General features: G+C 39.9%; 1 protein-coding gene across 1 annotated transcript; it reads right to left on the bottom strand.

Moving 5' to 3' along the window:
* Window positions 1-13907: 13907 nt before the first annotated feature.
* Window positions 13908-14450, bottom strand: LOC130034163 (ferritin light chain-like). Its single transcript, XM_056125708.1, has one exon. It carries the CDS (start codon window positions 14448-14450, stop codon window positions 13908-13910), a length of 543 nt encoding a protein of 180 aa, XP_055981683.1.
* Between the last annotated feature and the right edge of the window lie 1952 nt (window positions 14451-16402).

Raw genomic sequence — 16402 nt, 5'->3', positions numbered from 1 at the left:
CATGGATCTTAAGCAGCTTGATTAGGAGCCAGAGAGCCCATTCATAGACAGAGACTCGGGGTATCTTTGAGACGTGGAAGAAAGGGCCAGTTCCACAAACATCTTTGAGGCCCCATGTATCTCGTTACTGAGGGCCCAAACCTGACTGTCCGGTGGCCTCTGGAGGATGGCAGCCACTGGGTCGCCAAGGGGAACAGGCCAAGGCATGAAACCTATTCCCGCCTGGGGTGACCCAGTGCTGGTAACCTACTTCAGGGACTGGACGCATTTCTGCCAAAAGCCACTGTGTTTTGGGATTTGTTTCTGAGTCTTTAGAATCATGGCCATTAAGCAGCTTATCAGGAGCCAGATAGGCCGTTTGTGGGTGGCGACTCAAAGTCTCATTGGGGTGGGGAGGAAAGGGCTGGCTCTACCCCTATCCCATCAGGCCCTGCATGTCCCGTCACTGCGGGCTCGAACTTGACTGTCCAATGACTTCTGGAAGATGGCGGCGACCAAGTCACCTAGGGGTAGCAGTTGGAGGGGACAGCACCCTTTCCCCCTTGGGGTGGCCCGGCAACAGTAACGTACTGTGTAGTCCAGACGCATTTCTGCCAAAAGCAGCTGGGTTTTGATATTTATTTCTGAGTCTCTGGGATCATGGCCGTTAAGCAGCTTGATCAGGAGTCAGAGAGGGTGTTTTTGAGCTGTGACTAGGGGTCTTGTTGGGACAGGGAGAAAAGGGCCAGCTCCCCGCCCCCATCCCACGAGGCCCTCCGTGTCTCATCACTGCAGGCCCAAACCTTACTGTCCAGTGGCCTCTGTAGAATGATGGCCACTGGGCCGCCAGAGGAAACAGGCCAAGGCACGAAACCTATTCCCACCTGGGGTGGCTCGGCACTGGTAACATACTGCAGGGACTGGACGTATTTCTGCCAAAAGCCGTTGGGTTTCGAGATTTGTTTCTGAGTCTCTGGGATCATGCCTGTTAAGCAGTTTGATCAGGAACCAGAGAGACCATGCCTCCAATTATATAGTTGAGCCAGATATGGTTTGTGGATATGTTTCCCACATACCTAACCTTTAGCTGTTTACTTTGTTAGTAAACTTTGCCCCAAGTTTTTAGGGTCTGGTCAAAGGCACAGCATCAATTTTGGGGAATCTTGTAGTCTGAAGATGCCATGAGGCTGCTTATGCACTCGCCTCACAGGTATAGACTAATCTACTGGCAACACCATACCCCCGCAATAGAGAAAAATTAAGAAAATTAGAAGCTGGTTCTTCAAAATAATCAATAAGATATACAAAATTTTGGCAGATTCATGAGAATAAAAGAGAAAATACTCAAATAAATAGGGTCAGAAATTAATATAAATAGTAATTGCAGCAGAACCTTCAAAAATCCAATATATCATGACAATTCTACTGTGTTAAGTTGGAGGACCTAGAAGAAATGAACAGATTTTTAGAAACATGTAATTTTCCATAACTGAATGAAGAGGAAATTAAAGGTCTGAACAGGCCAATCAGAAGCAAGGAAATTGAAGCAGTAATTCAGAATCTCAAAACAAAACAAAAGTTTTCAAAACAAAAGTTCTGGTCCAGATAGGCTTACTGGTAAGTTTCATCAAAACTTCAGAGAAGGCTTATATCTGTTTATCCTAAATTCATCCAAAATACAAAAGAAACAAGTATACTTCCTAACACTGTCTATGAAGCTAACATTACACTAATACCCAGAGCAAGCAAAGCCATTACTAAAATAGGAAACTTCAGATCAATCTTCTTGATAAACATCTATGCAAAATCCTCAGCATAACCTTAACAAACTGAATACAACAGCATATAAAATTTTTTTTATTATTTCCCACCATCAAATGGGATTTTGCCTCAGAGATGCATGTATGGTTCAATAAACATAAATCAGTGAATATAATACAACACATCAGTAAAAGGGAAAATTAAAATCATATGCTCATTTCAACTGACTCAGAAAAAGCTTTTGATAAGATCCAACATCCATTCATAAAAGTAAAACAATTCCCTCAATGAAATAAGTGAAAGAAATCCTATTCAAGAGAGTAAGTTTATTTATGTCAAACACACAGAAACATAAGTAAAAGGGGTTAAAATTGTAAAAGAAGAAGTCAAATGTTCCCTATGCATATTTTTTGATATTTGTAATATATGCATAGAAAACCCAAAAGAGTCCATAGTAAAAGCTCCAAGAAACAAAAAGTCAATATAGCAAAGTGGCCAATTTACAAATTCAGTAAACAAAAAGCATTTGCATTTTATATACAAATAATGAATCAGAGGAGAAAGAAATCACACAATCTATCCCATTCAAAATATTTCCTAAGTCCAAGTCATCTGGGACACCTTGAAAAGGGGTCGATGAGCCCAATACCCACTCAAACAGAACCCCACATCTGAATACCTCCACAGTCCACAATCTCTGCCAAGCTCACAGTCAAACTCCACTGCTTGGTACAAGCCTCATTCACAAACTTCTCTGTTGAAAAACTCAGGTAAGCAGGTTTTCTGACTGAAATCTACAGGGTCTCACAGAGGCGCGAATGGACTAACTCCCCTCATCTCCCTGCTCTTCTGGAAGCCTGGCAGTCACATCCATGAACTGCCTATGGCAAAAAATATGCTTATTAACCATCACTGATCCAGAGACTCAAATCTTGAAAGAGAACATCAAGTTTCAGAGATGCTTCTAGAACCCGCAACAGGCTGAGTTGTCTGGTTACACACAAAGTCATTATCCAATTAAAATTTTAACTACATCTGTAGTATCTCATTCAAAATTTTTGAACTTCTGGAGCACTCAGTTACACTTGTGACTGTGTGTCAAGTCTAACTCTACACCACTGATGAACAAGGAGTAGCCCATCACATTGGATGTGATGAAAAGTAGAAGGCAACCAATCTTGATTCAGAAAACATAAACACACAAGGTCTAACTGGTAACAACATGTTAGTAATATCTTCTACAAGAGCTTAATGGCTCCAAGGTGAGATACAGCAATATTTATACACTATCTTCTAAGAAAACATTTATAGTAATTATAACAAGCAACATCACGACCATGATCACGACCATCCTGTTATTCGCCGATTGCCCAGAGCAGGCCCCAGTAAAGTCTCCTTCATCCTAGCCCTGATATTTTTTTAAAAAGTGCCATATTCAAGGCTTTTTCATAGTTAGGAGAATAAGACCCTTCATTGTTACTGGTATTTAGCATATTGGGTACGTCACGGGGAGTTTGCCAGACTCTGCCGTGTGGGCAGGTTACATTCGATAACCTGCCAGTTTGTCCAAAGTAGGAATTAGATGATAAGATGTTGCGCAGCTGCGAATGTAGCCATGCGCTTCCGGGAGCTGGGTTTTATAGTCTCCGAGTCCTGGCCGTTGATGGGATTACACGGCGCCAGGGGGCCAGTTGGTGGGTATGACCCCCACCTACTGGAATTTGGAGGATCTGGGTGGAGGATGCTCAGCCCCGATCCGAGTAGGCTTGGAGATCTCAGCCCCAGGACCCGCATGCCTTTGTTTCTCTGCCAGTACCTTCATGTGTAAGGAGAGTGGTCTCAGCATGGTGGTGGCTGGTTCTGGAGGTCTTTGGCTGCCAGAGCCCTGGTCGGGGCGGGGAGGAAAACTCAACATGCTCCCCTCCAAGGGGCCCCGGCAAGGACAGCCAGGCACGGGGGCAGGAGAATCTGTGCTGTTCTCTTCCGGGAGCTGGGTTTTATAGTCTCTGAGTCCTGGCCATTGATGGGATTACACAGTGCCAGGGGACCAGTTGGTGGGAGCGGGTTGAGTTTTCCTCGAGCAGGCCCAGTAACGTCTCCATTGTGAGACTTGATGTTACTGTGTTTGGCATATCGAATATGTCATGGGTAGCTTGCCAGGCTCTCTGAGAGGGATGCAGGAATCAAACTTGGGTCGGCCATGTTGGCCGCTTGTAAGGCAAACGCCCTATCACTGTGCTATCGCTACAGCCCCAATAATGGATAATTTTATAAAAATAAATAAAAAGTATATAATGGAATGCCAAAATATAGGAAAATAAATTTATATTATTTTTTGTAAAAAGCATTGCCTAAAGAACATCAAGTTCCTGGATATAACCTCAAGAAAAGAAGGGAGATCTATATCATGAAAATTTCAAAAAATGTAAGAAAGAAATAGAATACCTTAGGAAAATAAAAAAATATATACCGATTCAAACAGGTACCAGCCCGGCGCCCGACGCCAGGGACCCTTTCTGGGAATGCGCAGCTAACTTGATCCCCTGAGAACAGCCGGTTTTCACCCTGGGGACTTCGTTGGACAGGAACTGAGGCATACTTCAGGGAAACAAAGCTGAACCACTCCGGGCATTCTATCCTCATCCAAACAGGTACCAGCCCAGCGCCTGGCGCCAGGGACCCTTTCCGGAGCCGTGGCCCTAATGTGGCTGTGAGTTATTCTCCCACTACATATCCTATAGGAACCATAAGTTACTCTCTTAGATGGAACCTTCTCTAGGTTAGCTCAACCACTAGAAACACATTAGCCAATAATTCATTACCTCATCGCAATTCATTCTGCATCTCACGCAGAAGAGTAACAGTGAAAGTGAAGGTCTAAAACACACTGGTCACAATGGTAAAGCAACTCAAAAGCCCACCAAACTTTCTTATTAAAGAGGCTAACCCAGAAAACACAAACAGTACTGTAGTGTTAGACAACCTCTCTGACAAGGAATTTAGAAGGGAGCTACTGAGGATACTTAGGGATCTAAAAGAAAAAAGGGAAAGCAATGTCAGTAGAAGACAAGAGGATTTGAAGGCAGAAGTGAGGAAAATGCAAACGGAAATGTCAGACCTGAAAATCCTGGTAGGCGAATTGAAAAACTCAGTGGAAGGCCTCAGCAGCAGAGTAACAGCTGCTGAGAACAGAATCGGTGAGCTCGAAGATGAAGTTCAGAGAATCTCCAGAAAAGAGCAGAAAATGGAAAGGAGACTCACAATTCGGGAACAGATAACAAGAGAAGATCATGATGAAGCCAAGAGGGGTAACATAAAAATTATTGGAATCCCAGAGAGACAGGAATAAAACCCTGATTAAGAAGAAACTGTCAAAGGCATCAATGCTTCAATGTTTCCAGAGCTGAAGAAAACTTGTGTCCACATTCAGGAGGCCCGAAGGGTACCAGCTAGAAGAAATCCAAATAAAAATACCCCAAGACACATCCTGATCAAAATGACCAAAACCTTAGATAGAGACAAAATTCTGAAAGCAGCAAGATCAAAGAAAGAAATTTCTTACAAAGGAGCATCCTTGAAATTCACGGCTGATTTTTCTGATGAAACCCTCATGGCCCGAAAACAGTGGTGGAATATAGTGAAAAACTCAATGAAATAAATACCTCACCAAAAATTCTTTACTCAATGAGACTCTCATTCATAACAGAAGGAACAACACACAGTTTCACAAACAACAGCTCAGGAACTTCATAGACTCAAGACCATGGTTATAAGAACAACTAAATGGGCTCCTTTAAGATAAGACATGCCCGTCAAATACACAAAATTTCAACAGAAAAATGGGTCAAACCCCCATAACAATAATCTGTCTCAACGTCAATGGGCTAAACGCACCAAGTAAAAGACAAAGAGAGTCAGGATGGATTAGAAAATTGATCCCAACATTCTGCTGCCTGCAAGAAACGCATCTCACTAGTCAAAGCAAACACAGACTCAGAGTCAAAGGCTGTAAAACAATCCTACAGGCAAACAACTCCCATTAAAAAGCTGGGGTAGCCATCTTAATATCAGACCACATCGATTTCAGAGTGAAGAAGGTCACAAGAGACAGTGAAGGCCATTTCTTATTGATCAAAGTATCTGTACAACAGGAAGAACTTTCAATACTTAACGTATATGCACATAATGAGGGACCTTCAAAGTATTTTAAACAACAACTCATAGACATGGAGAAAGACATTGATAGAAACAAAATACCAGTGAGAGACTTCCACACTGCTTTATCACCACTTGATAGATCAACCAGAATCAAGTTTAAGAAGGACATACTTCATCTGAGGGAAACAATGGAAGAAAGGGACTTATTGGATATATACAGGACACTTCATCCTCAAAAAGCTGAATACACATTCTTTTCAAGCATGCATGGAACATTCTCCAAGATAGACAACATGTTGAGCCACAAAACATATATCCGTAAAATTAACAAGATAAAGATTATATCAACAATCTTCTCAGATTATAATGAGCTGAAATTAGATGTAAATCACACACAAAAACAGAAAACTAAATCAAACACCTGGATATTAAACAGTGCACTATTGGACAACAAGTGGCTTAGAAATGAAATCAAAGAGGAAATCAAAAGATTCCTAGAACAAATGAAAATGAGAACACTAGTTACCAAAAGTTATGAGACATGGCAAAAGCTGTGTTAAGAGCTAAGTTTATAGCTCTAGAAGTATACCTCAGGAAGGAGGAGCGAGCCCACATAAGTAACCTAACCTCACAACTTAAGAGCTTGGAGAATGACCAACAAAAGGAGCACAACCCGAACAGGAGAAAGGAACTAATAAATCTCAGAGCAGAGATTAACGAGAGGAAAACCCAAAAAACAATCAGAAAGATCAATGAAACGAAGAGCTGTTTCTTCGAGAAAGTTAACAAGATCGATAAGCCTCTAGCAAAACTCACAAAGAGAGAGAGAAAACCCTAATAAATCGAATCAGAAATGAAAAGGTGGTCATTACAACAGAAACTACAGAAATTCAAAGGATCCTCAGGGAGTACTTTGAGAAGCTTTATGTCACGGAACCTGAATACCTCGAGGAAATGGATAAATTCCTAGATTCCTGCAGACTCCCAAGGCTGAACCAAGAAGACCTGGACTACCTGAACAGACCTATCAACATCAATGAAATTGAAATGGTAATAAAAATTCTCCCCAAGAACAAAAGTCCCAGCCCGGATGGATTCACTATTGAATTCTTCCAAATCTTTAAAGAAGACTTACTCCCAATCCTCTTTAAGCTTTTTCATGAAATGAAATATCAAAAACACTTCTGAACAGTTTGTGTGAAGCAAATATTACCCTGATACCAAAAGCAAACAGAGATACCACAAAGAAAGAGAATTACAGGCCGATATCCCTGATGAATACAGATGCCAAGATCCTCAACGAACAATTAGGAAATAGAATCCAATGAATCATCAAAAAGATCATGCACAATGACCAAGTAGGATTCATCCCAGGCATGCAAGGGTGGTTTAACATTTGGAAATCAATCAACATAATCTATTATATCAACAAAAGAAAAGATCAAAAGCATATGATCATATCAATAGATGCAGAGAAAGCATTTGACAAGATCCAGCATCCCTTTATGATGAAAACCCTAGCCAAAATGGATATAGGGGGGACTTTCCTCAACATAATTAAAGCCATCTACCAAAAGCCTACAGCAAGCATCATCCTCAATGGGGAAAAACTGAGAGCCTTCTCTCTAAAATCAGGGATGCGAGAAGGATGCCCACTCTCTCCACTGCTGTTCAATACAGTACTGGAAGTAGTTACAATAGAGGTTAGACAAGAAAAAGATATTAAGGGCATTCAGGTAGGAAAGGAAGAAGTCAAGCTCTCACTATTTCCAGATGATATGATACTATACTTAGAGAACCCTTTAACCTCGACCAAGAAAATCCTAAAAACAATAGACTTGTATAAGTATAGTTGCAGGCTATAATATCAATATCCAAAAGTCCACGGCTTTCCTATACGCAAACAGTGAGAGAGAAGGAAGTGACATAACAAAAAATAATCCCTTTCACAATTGTGCCCCAGAAAATCAAGTACCTAGGAATCAGCTTAACTAAGGAATTAAAGGACCTGTACAGAGAAAATTACAAAATCCTACTTCAGGAAATAAAAGAGGACACGAGGAAATGGAAAGATATCCTCTGCTAATCGATTTGGGCGAATTAACATTGTCAAAATGGCAATACTTCCCAAAGCATTGTACAAATTCAATGTGATCCCTATAAGAATAACCATGACGTTCTTCAAAGAAATTGAGCAAACACTCCTGAAATTCATATGGAACAATAAGCACTATGAATAGCTAAAGCAATTCTTGGGAAAAAGAAAATGGGAAGAATCAACCTCCCTAACTTCAAACTCTATGACAAAGCAGTAATAATTAACACAACATGATACTAGAACAAAGGCAGAGCTGCAGACCAATGGAACAGGGATGAATATACTGACATCTCCCCTCAATCATATGATCATATAATCTTTGATAAAGGAGCAAGAAATGTGAAGTGGAGTAAGGAAAGCCTTTTTAACAAGTGATGCTGACAAAACTGGACGGCTACATGTAAAAAATGAGCTCAGGTCTCTGCCTAACACCATGTATAAAAGTAAGTTCAAAAGGGATTAAAGACCTCAACATCAGATCGCAATCCATAAGGTACACTGAAGACAAGGTTGGCAAAACCCTCCATTACATTGAACCTAATGGTATCTTCAAAGATGTCACGCCACTGGCTGGTCAAATTAAAACAGAAATAGACAAATGGGACTATCTTAAACTAAGAAGCTTCTGCACCTCAAAAGAAACAGTCACCAAAATACAAAGACAGTCTACAAAATGGGAAAGAATATTCGCCGAATACCCATCCGACAATGGCTTGATATCAAGGACATATAAAGTACTGGTTGAACTCCACAAGAAGAAAACATCCAACCCAATTAAAAAAAATAGGGCAACGAAATGAATAGAAACTTTCTCAAATTAGAAATCTGAATGGCAAAAAGGCATATGAGAAAATGCTCTACATCATTATTCAGCAGGGAGATGCAGATCAAAACCACAATGAGATATCATTTCAAACCACAGAGACTGGCCCACATCCACAAGAACAAAAGCAACCAGTGCTGGCACAGAAGTGGCGAGAAAGGGACTCTCCTTCACTGCTGATGGGAATGCTGATTGGTTCAGCCCTTTTTGAAAACAGTATGGATGATTCTCAAAAAATTAGAAATTGAGTTCCCATTTCACCCAGAATACCACTCCTGGGAATATATCCCAGAGAGGCAAAAAAGTATAGTCGAAGTGACATCTTCACTTGTTTGTTCATTGCATTGTTCGTTACAATAGCCAGAATCTGGAAAAATCCTGAGTGCCCGAGAACAGATGACTGGTTAAAGAAACTTTGGTACATCTACACAATGGAGTACTATGTAGTTGTTAGAAAAGATGAAGTCATAAAATTTACATTCAAGTGGTACTACATGGAAAGTATCATGCTAAGTGAAATGAGTCAGAAAGAGAGGGACAGAAATAAAAAGATTGCTTTCATCCGGGGGACATAAAGTAACAAAATAGTAGATTCATACCCATGAATAGCCGAGATAAGTACCAGGTGCATTACTCAATGGCTTATAGGACAGCCGGGCATGCTAGGTGAAAAGGAAGCTGAGATAGAGAAGGAAGCACCAAATAAAGGGTGTTTGGAGGATTCGCCCAGGATGGGAGATGCATGCTGAAAGTAGACTATGGACCGAACATGATTGCCACTCAATGCCTTTTTTGCATACCCCATCACCCAAAAGTAGAGAGAGAACAAAAGTGAATACTCTGCCACAGAAGCAATGGGGGTGGGATGGGATGGGGGTGGGAGGGATACTGGGATCCATGGTGATGGAAAATGGGCACTGGTGTAGTGATGTGTTTGATCATTGTATAATCAAAACCCAAGCCAAAAATTTGTAAGTCTACAACTGTACCTCATGGTGTTTCATTAATAAAAATTAAATATATATATCATGCTCTTAGATCTAAAGAATTAACATGATCATAACGACAATCATAAACTATCAGGATTACGATCATCCTGTTATCGATTTCACCGGGTAGGAACCAGTAACGTCTCATTCGTCCTAGCCCTTGAGATTTTAAAAAGTGCCATATTCAAGGTTCTTTCAGGGTCAAGAGAATGAGACCCATCATTGTTACTGATTTTTGGCATATTGAGTATGCCATGGGGAGTTTGTCAGACTCTGCCATGCGGGTAGGATGCTCTCTGTAGCCTGCCAGATTCTCCAGAGTAAGAACTACATAATAAGATGTCGCTTCCGGAAGCTGGGTTTTATAGTCTCTGGGTTTTGGCTGTTGATGGAATTACATGGCACCAGGGGCAGTGGGTGGGTGTAACGCCTACATACTGAAATATGGGAGATCTGGTTGGAGGAGGCCCAGTCTCGATCCAAGCAAGCTTGGAGATTTCGCCCTGGGACCTGTATGTCTGTGTTCCTCTGCCGGTTCCGTCATGTGTGTGGAGAGAGGTCTCAGCATGGCTGTGGCTAGATCTGGAGGTCTTCAGCTGCCGTGGCTCTGCTTGGGTAGGGGAGGGAAACACAACCCGCCCCCCTCCAAAGGGCCCCCCTCCAAGGGGCCCGGGTGAGGACATAAACTATCATACAGGCTTATTACAATACCTATTCAAATTCAAACAACATTCTTGAAGACGTTGAACAGTCAATAATAAAGTTTCCATGGAATCATAAAATATCCCAAATAGCCAAAACAAAAACAAGACAAACAAGAAACTGTGGAAATGGGAGTATCTCATTACCAACTTGAAACTATACTGTAATGCAATTGTGATCAAACAGCATGGAATTAGCATAAGGATAGACTATCTGACCAATGGGTCAGAATAGAATATCCAAGTACAACCCCCCACATATATGGTCAGGTGAATTTTGACAAAGGAGCTGAGAGCATGAAATGGAATAGAGTCTTTTTAACAAATGGTGCTGACACAAGTGCATAACCCCAGGTAAAACATTAAAATTGGATCCATATCATGCACCTTATACATAAGTAAATTCAAGGTCGATCAAAGACCTTAAGGCGAGACTAGACTCTATAAATTATATTGAGGAAAATATAAGCAGAATGCTAGATGATCTGGACCTGAAAACTCTCCTCAGTAATACAATATCACTGGAAATGGTGGCGAAAAAAAATAAACAGATAGCACTACATCAAATCAAAGAATTTATGCATGGCAAAAGACAAACATACTAAAATTGAAAGAGAACTAATAGAATGGGGGATATTTATGATAGACACATTAGATAAGCATTGATATCTAAGACGTATAGAGTACTCACAAAGATGAGGAACAAAAAAAATCCCAAAACATAAAAATTTGGGATGAAAATGAACAGGGACTTCTCTGAGGAAGACTAACAAATGACTACTGATGTCCCTATTTACCTCCCATCCCCAACCTGCCCCCATAGACACAAAATGATTGACTTATTCCAACAAAACTTTATTAAATGGCAAAAAGAATGGTCAGAAAAATAAATCAGTAAGAGCCAATATCTTATTGCTATATGATTTAACCTATGTAAATAAGGGAAATAAAACCCTTGAATACAGCATAATAAAATGCTTATTTTCATTTACATAAGTAACCTTCACCTTTGAAATCTAAGTATATTGAATTATATTTTATTTTATATTTGGATCCCATTGTGGTAATAGTAATGCCTTACCTATCTTTAAAAAAACCTTTAAAAGAAATTCTGTGCTAATATATTTTGGAGTTTACATGAAATAGGTAAGGATTACTTATGTAATTTACCCCTACTCTTTATATAATATAAATACTGCGCTTGCAAAGTTGTTCATGATGATTTGTTATAGGCATTAAATATTCCAACACCAGTCCCACTGCTATTTTAACCTTCCCTCCACCATTTTCTGCAATTTTCCTAACTATCCCTTAAGTCTTCCCCCATAGCAGGTCCACAATAATTTATTTAATATTGCTTGTTATCAATAACTTGCTAACAGAATGATCAAAAATATTGCCTGAGAATGAAATTAGTGTAAATTGTTGTATCAAACCATGGAGACATTAAGACCTTGTATAAGGGATTGCTAAGATATTTTACAGGAATTATTCTGCATTGCTGTTTGGTTAGTTGAAAGAGATCAACCATCTGCCAAAAATTCTTTGGACGCCTGTTCATGGCTGAGACATCTGGGACACTGGAAGGGGTGGGCCAGGCCAGGACCCACCCAAACAGAGCCCTGACAACCACTTGTTCCCACCTTGCAAAATCACTGCCATGTCTCTGGCCGAACTCCATTGTCTAGGGACCAGAAGCTTACCCAGTAATTAACCTGCTGAAAATTCAGATCTATGGGCTTTTGTGACCGATTTCCAGGCTTTCTAGAGTCGGCTTTCCCTTCCTCCCTATACTTCCAGGAACCCTGACAGTCATATCTACACTGCAAAGCCACGGCCCAGTTAAACATTTAACTTCAACTGTGCCACCCAGTTAAAATTTCTATACTTCCTGGGCCCTCAAAGGCAACATATCCCAACTCTCCAACACTGATAATCCAGTAGTAGCACGTCAGATTGTATGGGATGAACATCAAGAACTTAAATTGTAGGTTTATTGTGAGGATCAGGCTGGAACGATAGCACAGCGGGTATGGTGTTTGCCTTGCATGCTACCAACCCAGGTTCGATTCCTCTGTCCCTCTCAGAGAGCCCGGCAAGCTACCGAGAGTATCCTGCCCTCATAGCAGAATCTGGCAAGCTCCATGTGGTGTATTCGACATGCCAAAAACAGTAACAACAAGTCTCACAAAGGAAAAATTACTGGTACCCACTTGAGCAGATTGACGAACAATGGAAGTACAGTGCTACAGTGCTATTGTGAGGATTAAGTGAGTAAATTCACACAGAGCTATAGAAGTGTATCTATCATAGTAAGCACTATGTAAATGATATATTTTACTTTTTCTAGAACATACAGACAAATATTTATTTTGATGAAGTGATATAAGACTTATCAAGCGATAATTAAACATTTGATTACACAGAAAATAACTTTCACTCATTTTGTGCTTGCTTTTGGTTCATTTATTATCACATAACCTACATTTTCTTTCTTCAAAGGTCATTTACTTGATATTTCAATTTCAGTTATGTATTCTTCCCCAGTATTCTTTCTCATACAATTCTATTTTTCAAAGGTATTAACGTAAATAATTGTGTTTTTATTTACATATTCAAACCTCTGGAAAAGTCTTCCACTATGAAAGTAATTCCTTGAGATGAGGAACCACAATATTTTATTTTATTTTATTTTTGGCCACACCCTGGCTCGGTGTTCAGGATCTATCTGGACAGGGATTGGGGGACCATATGGGGTGTGGGATTCAACCTGCATAGGCCTTGTGTGTGGTAAGCACCCTGCCCACTGTTTAAAACTAATTTTTTAAGTTAACATGAGTCTTAGTATTGGGTAATAAAGTTTGTTCATTTGGTTTAATTATTGAATTTAAGAGTAAAACTCTGATTTAAGATTGTGCTTAGGTTTATGTGTCAGAAGAGTCTGATCATGTTTTTATATTCTTGAAAATATTCTTTGAGAGGCAATATAGTGTAATGGTGAATGTTATTGACTTTAAAACCAGATACTTTGATTTCAAAGTTAAATAACCTTAAGCAAATCATTTCAATTCAGTTCCCTCATCTATAAAACACAGCTAATATTACAGGTTTGGGAAGAGACACAGAGGAAGAGATGGGAAAAAGTGAAAAAAATAAAACTGATGTCTCAACTCAGACAATATGTGGAATTATTTCCCTTTGAACAAAGTCCTGAAATTCTACTTGTGTTATTCTGTGTAACATTACATTGATAATTAAATGAAAAAAGGCATGGATGAATAAGTGGATTTTTTGCTTTGAAAGCATGTTTATTTGGCTTGAAAAGCTGCCCAGTTGCAGTGGGGAAGACTCTGTTCAAGTCCTTGTTACTACTTGGGCAATTCAAAGACAGATGAGCTTTAGGGCTTCCAGTCTTTATCTTGCTCCACGGTGAAATTGTTGAAGAGATGTTCGCCCACCCCAGCATGGGGGAACCCAGGTCTGCGGACGGTGGCCAGGTACAAACTCATCTTCTCCAGGAGTTTCATCTCCCCGTCTATGAAAGAGGTCTGCAAGAAGTCACAGAGCTGTTTGTCTGCCATGGCAGTACCCAGCTCATGCAAATCCAGAAGGGCTTGGTTGAGGCGTTTTTCTACAACCAACACCGCCTCCATGACCTTTGGGCTTCTCCCCAAGTCATCTTGGAAAGGTCGCTTCACATCCTGAAAGGAAGTGCGACCTTGGCGCACATTTTGCATCTTCAGGAGGCGCTCTACCCCTTCAAGCTTCTCCTCAGATAATTTGTGAAAGAATTGGCTCAGATCCTTGAGGCGTACATCATCTCGTTGGAAATAGAAGCCCAGATCGAGGTAAATGTATGAGGCCTGCAGATGTAAGTTCACTAGGTTACTGATGGAGGCTTCAATCCCGGTTGGAAGTCCCTGACGAATCCGAGCAATCATGGTTTGACCAACAGGGAGAATTTAATGTAGAAAATACGTGCTGGATGGTCCTAAGTAAAGATAGCTGCTGGGGAGATCTTTTTGCAGATGTCAACTGGAAAAAAGTTTAGAGGATGGTCAGATGCAGAAACATGGGGTATCTTTGGGTCTGTTCCAACCAAACACTTGGAGCAAGGGACCAATTGGTTTTATTGGTGACTCTGCTGGTATATTTTTGCATATATACAAAAATATATTTGCATATATACACATATATGCATATATGCATACTTAATATAGCCTTTGATTATTTAAAAATGTTTACTATATGCAAGGTTATGCCCCAAATTATATATTTTAATGAAGTATAATTACATAATTATGAATACAATACCCATATTATGTGCTTATAGATGATTGTTTAAATATACATGTACTTTATCATGTAAATATTATATCTGTTTATCTATAAACATATATCTTTATGCATATATATATAACTTCATTATTTGATGGTAGCAGAATGGCTGAGGTATTTGTTGGCAATGGCATTCATAGTTTTACAAGAAAAAAAAGCACTCAAACTGAGTCTAGTATGTTATGAAGATGGTGTGTAATGCGAATCTGCTATCAATCTGTTATTTTTAAAGCACTCACATGCTTTCAACCCCATGTAAATTTATCCTAAAATTCTGTGGTAGAAAGAGCAGATACTTGTAGAAGACATTTTTATAAAAATTTTCTGTGAGCATTCTGTCATGCTCTACATGATCCAGGGAAAACTCCATCCAATTAAGTAAGAGGTGGAGAAAGGGTAGGATCAGAGGAATGAGGAAGCTAAAACCATATAAAAATGAGATGGTGGTGCTCCACACTTGGATCCCTCATTTTCACTCCAGAGAGGGCCTGCTTCTTTCATTTTTTCATTTTAACTTCTTTAATAAATGTTTTAAATCCTTAAAATTAATTATTTTTATATCTAACAGAACACCTCATTTGTCTTCTTTTCTTGTGGGCCACATTCAATGGTGCTCAGAGATTACTCCTGGCTCTGTGTTCAAGGATCTCTTCTGGAAATACTCAGAAGACCATATGGGGTGATGGGATTGAACCCAGGTCAACCCAGTAAGGCAAGCACCTTACTGGTATACTAGCTCTCTAGTCCCTTGTTTCTCTTTTTTAAAAGATGGAGGAATATTTGTTTTTTGCATCCACTAATTATCATTACAAAATCTACAACAAAATTGGATGATTGCCAGAAAACATAAATGAACCACAGATGAATCAAGGAAAGTAGAGTTCCCAGATGTAGTAGCGATAGGAGTCTGTTCTCACCAAGTAATAAAGCCACTTTGGAGTAATAAACAGAAACTAGAAACAGATTTCTAAAGTATGAATCTTTTCCCTGGGGGATATGGGAGATAAACAAAACACTTAACACCTTAGTTCTGTGAAACTATACTTTGAACACTGAGATGAGAGATGAGTGTCTATGATATAAATAGAGACAGAATAACAGAAGACATCATATTGTGACCTTATAATAACCTGGCTGGTGGACACTGTACTCATCTCTCTTAAAAACAGATATTTAGGACAAATTCCTGAGGTTAATTACTTTAACCCAAGCCAATAGCTGATCAGACTCTGCCTCCCAGACCATACTTACCTCCAGCAAATCTCCAGCCCTCCTGCAACCAGAAAGTAACTTGCAGTCCTATCATATAGCCAGTTAGCCAGGAGTCCCATTATTATGCAATAATTCAGTCATAAAACACATGCTTGATGACAGAGGCCTGTGCCTCACTTAAGCTTTGCCTCCCTCACTCCAATTTCTTTAGCCACACCCATACCTTTGTGACCCTAGCAGGGCAGCCTAGCACTAGCTGGCAATTGAAACCCTGAGTCACTGATAGATGCTCAGCGTCCATTAATATTGTTTTACAGGTAATTCTGAGCATCCATAATCTTAA

Source organism: Sorex fumeus, unplaced genomic scaffold, assembly GCF_029834395.1.
Source record: "Sorex fumeus unplaced genomic scaffold, SorFum_2.1 ptg000058l, whole genome shotgun sequence".
NCBI lineage: Eukaryota > Metazoa > Chordata > Mammalia > Eulipotyphla > Soricidae > Sorex > Sorex fumeus.
The sequence above is the reverse complement of the archived record's forward strand: the minus strand, read 5'-3'. Positions and strand labels throughout refer to the sequence as shown.